This window comes from Corvus brachyrhynchos, unplaced genomic scaffold (genome assembly GCF_000691975.1).
Source record: "Corvus brachyrhynchos isolate BGI_N302 unplaced genomic scaffold, ASM69197v1 scaffold26, whole genome shotgun sequence".
Taxonomy (NCBI): Eukaryota; Metazoa; Chordata; class Aves; order Passeriformes; family Corvidae; genus Corvus; species Corvus brachyrhynchos.
In genome coordinates this window covers 6,601,803-6,603,229 of record NW_008239324.1, presented here as the reverse complement: position 1 = coordinate 6,603,229, position 1,427 = coordinate 6,601,803, and the positions used below count along the sequence as shown (strand labels likewise).

The 1,427-nt window shown below is 46.3% G+C and overlaps 1 protein-coding gene across 2 annotated transcripts in view; it reads right to left on the bottom strand.

The window, feature by feature from the left end:
- Window positions 1-1,427, bottom strand: part of HSDL1 (hydroxysteroid dehydrogenase like 1) — an 18,681-nt gene that overhangs the window by 3,608 nt on the left and 13,646 nt on the right. Inside the window, exon 5 of one of the 2 annotated variants that reach the window (XM_017740873.1) lies at window positions 791-800. In XM_017740873.1, the coding sequence (XP_017596362.1) occupies window positions 791-800 (10 nt within the window). Of the gene's footprint in view, window positions 1-517; window positions 801-1,427 lie in introns of those variants that run through there. The other variant, XM_008638771.2, reaches the window with a different exon arrangement.

Genomic DNA, 1,427 nt, shown 5'->3' with positions numbered 1-1,427 from the left:
GCCCTGGGGAAAGGGCGCCGATATCCCACAAGGAGTAGTGCCGGCAGGGGCGGGCCTGAGGGACACGGCCGCTTCACCGTTATCAAGCTGCATTTAAGCCCTTGCCCAAATTACATGTATGGGTTTAAAGCCCCTTTGCCAGTGAGCGCAAGGCGTTGTTGGCAACCCAAGTTTTATCCCGCACAACTGAAGCAAACAGCTCTGAGGGCCAGCTGAGGCTGGCGCCAGCTGTGGACAGACCCCTGTCATGGGTCCCTGACCCTGATGGCCTCCCCCCCCCCCCCCCCCCGCCCCCCCACCTCACAGTTGTCATTTTGAATGGTTTGATATTTTGGGGGTCCCGTTTCTGTTGGATTTGGAGGAGTCTCAAATTTTCTCAACTTTACAAACGGACATCGTGTAGCACTATGTGAGAGATGGTCACCTACTGTCAGAAATAACACTGTGCCTGCGCTGCCCAATTATCTCAATGAGAAAGTGAATAGAGAGTAACATCAAGAACATCAGCACTTTGTCATAAAGGAAAACAGCAGAGGAGCTATTTAATACAAGGATACAGAGAGGATCCAGACTTCTGTCGTCTAGGTTACGTAGCTTGCTTAACAAGGTACGGATAAGTTACAGTAAGTCCTCCAAGGTGCATTAAACATTTCTGCAGCACTCTGATCAGAACTGGCACGTGGGACATCGAGCTACTCCTATTTAGCTTTGGCTGCCAAAGCTTGCTTGCGTAGAATTTTGCCCAAATACAGTGCAAACCATGCCCACATCCATTCAGGCAGGCACTCACCCAGTGTGAGCTGTGGAGAGGCACAGAGAGACAAGAGAACAGAAAAAAATCAAAGGAAGGGACAGATTAAGATACATTCCATTAAAGTAAACAGTTTCTCAAATCACTACTAAAGCAGGGCAAAAAGTGCTTGAATATCATCAACTAAGCCTTAAAATTCAACCCCTTGGAAGTACATTTATTCAGTTGTTTCAGAAGTAGCACCCACAGCTGAGCAGTTAAGTTCTGCAAATAAATCCTGATTTGGTCAAGTTCACAACAGCAATTCTGTCCACTTCCTTTAATTGCCACATCTTGCCAAAATCCATCCTACCTCTTTTATTCCTTTTGGACTAATCCCCACTTCTTCATTTCCATCTACTCAACCCAATGCTACAGGAAGTCACTAGGTGGGATACATGAGATGTGACCGATATGCATAAAACGATCTGCCCCCAAAAATCAATACCCTAACAAATGGAGGACCTGCTTCCAGGTAGCTTAGAACAAAAGGATGGTGTTTTTTCCTGCTATTATTCCATCCTCCCTACCCACTCCTTCCCAAAGCAGAAATATGCTCAATATATTAAGACCAAAAAAAGCTGTTTCTGTTTACAGAAGACAGTGAAACACTTGCCCAGTCAGCAACACCCCAGGT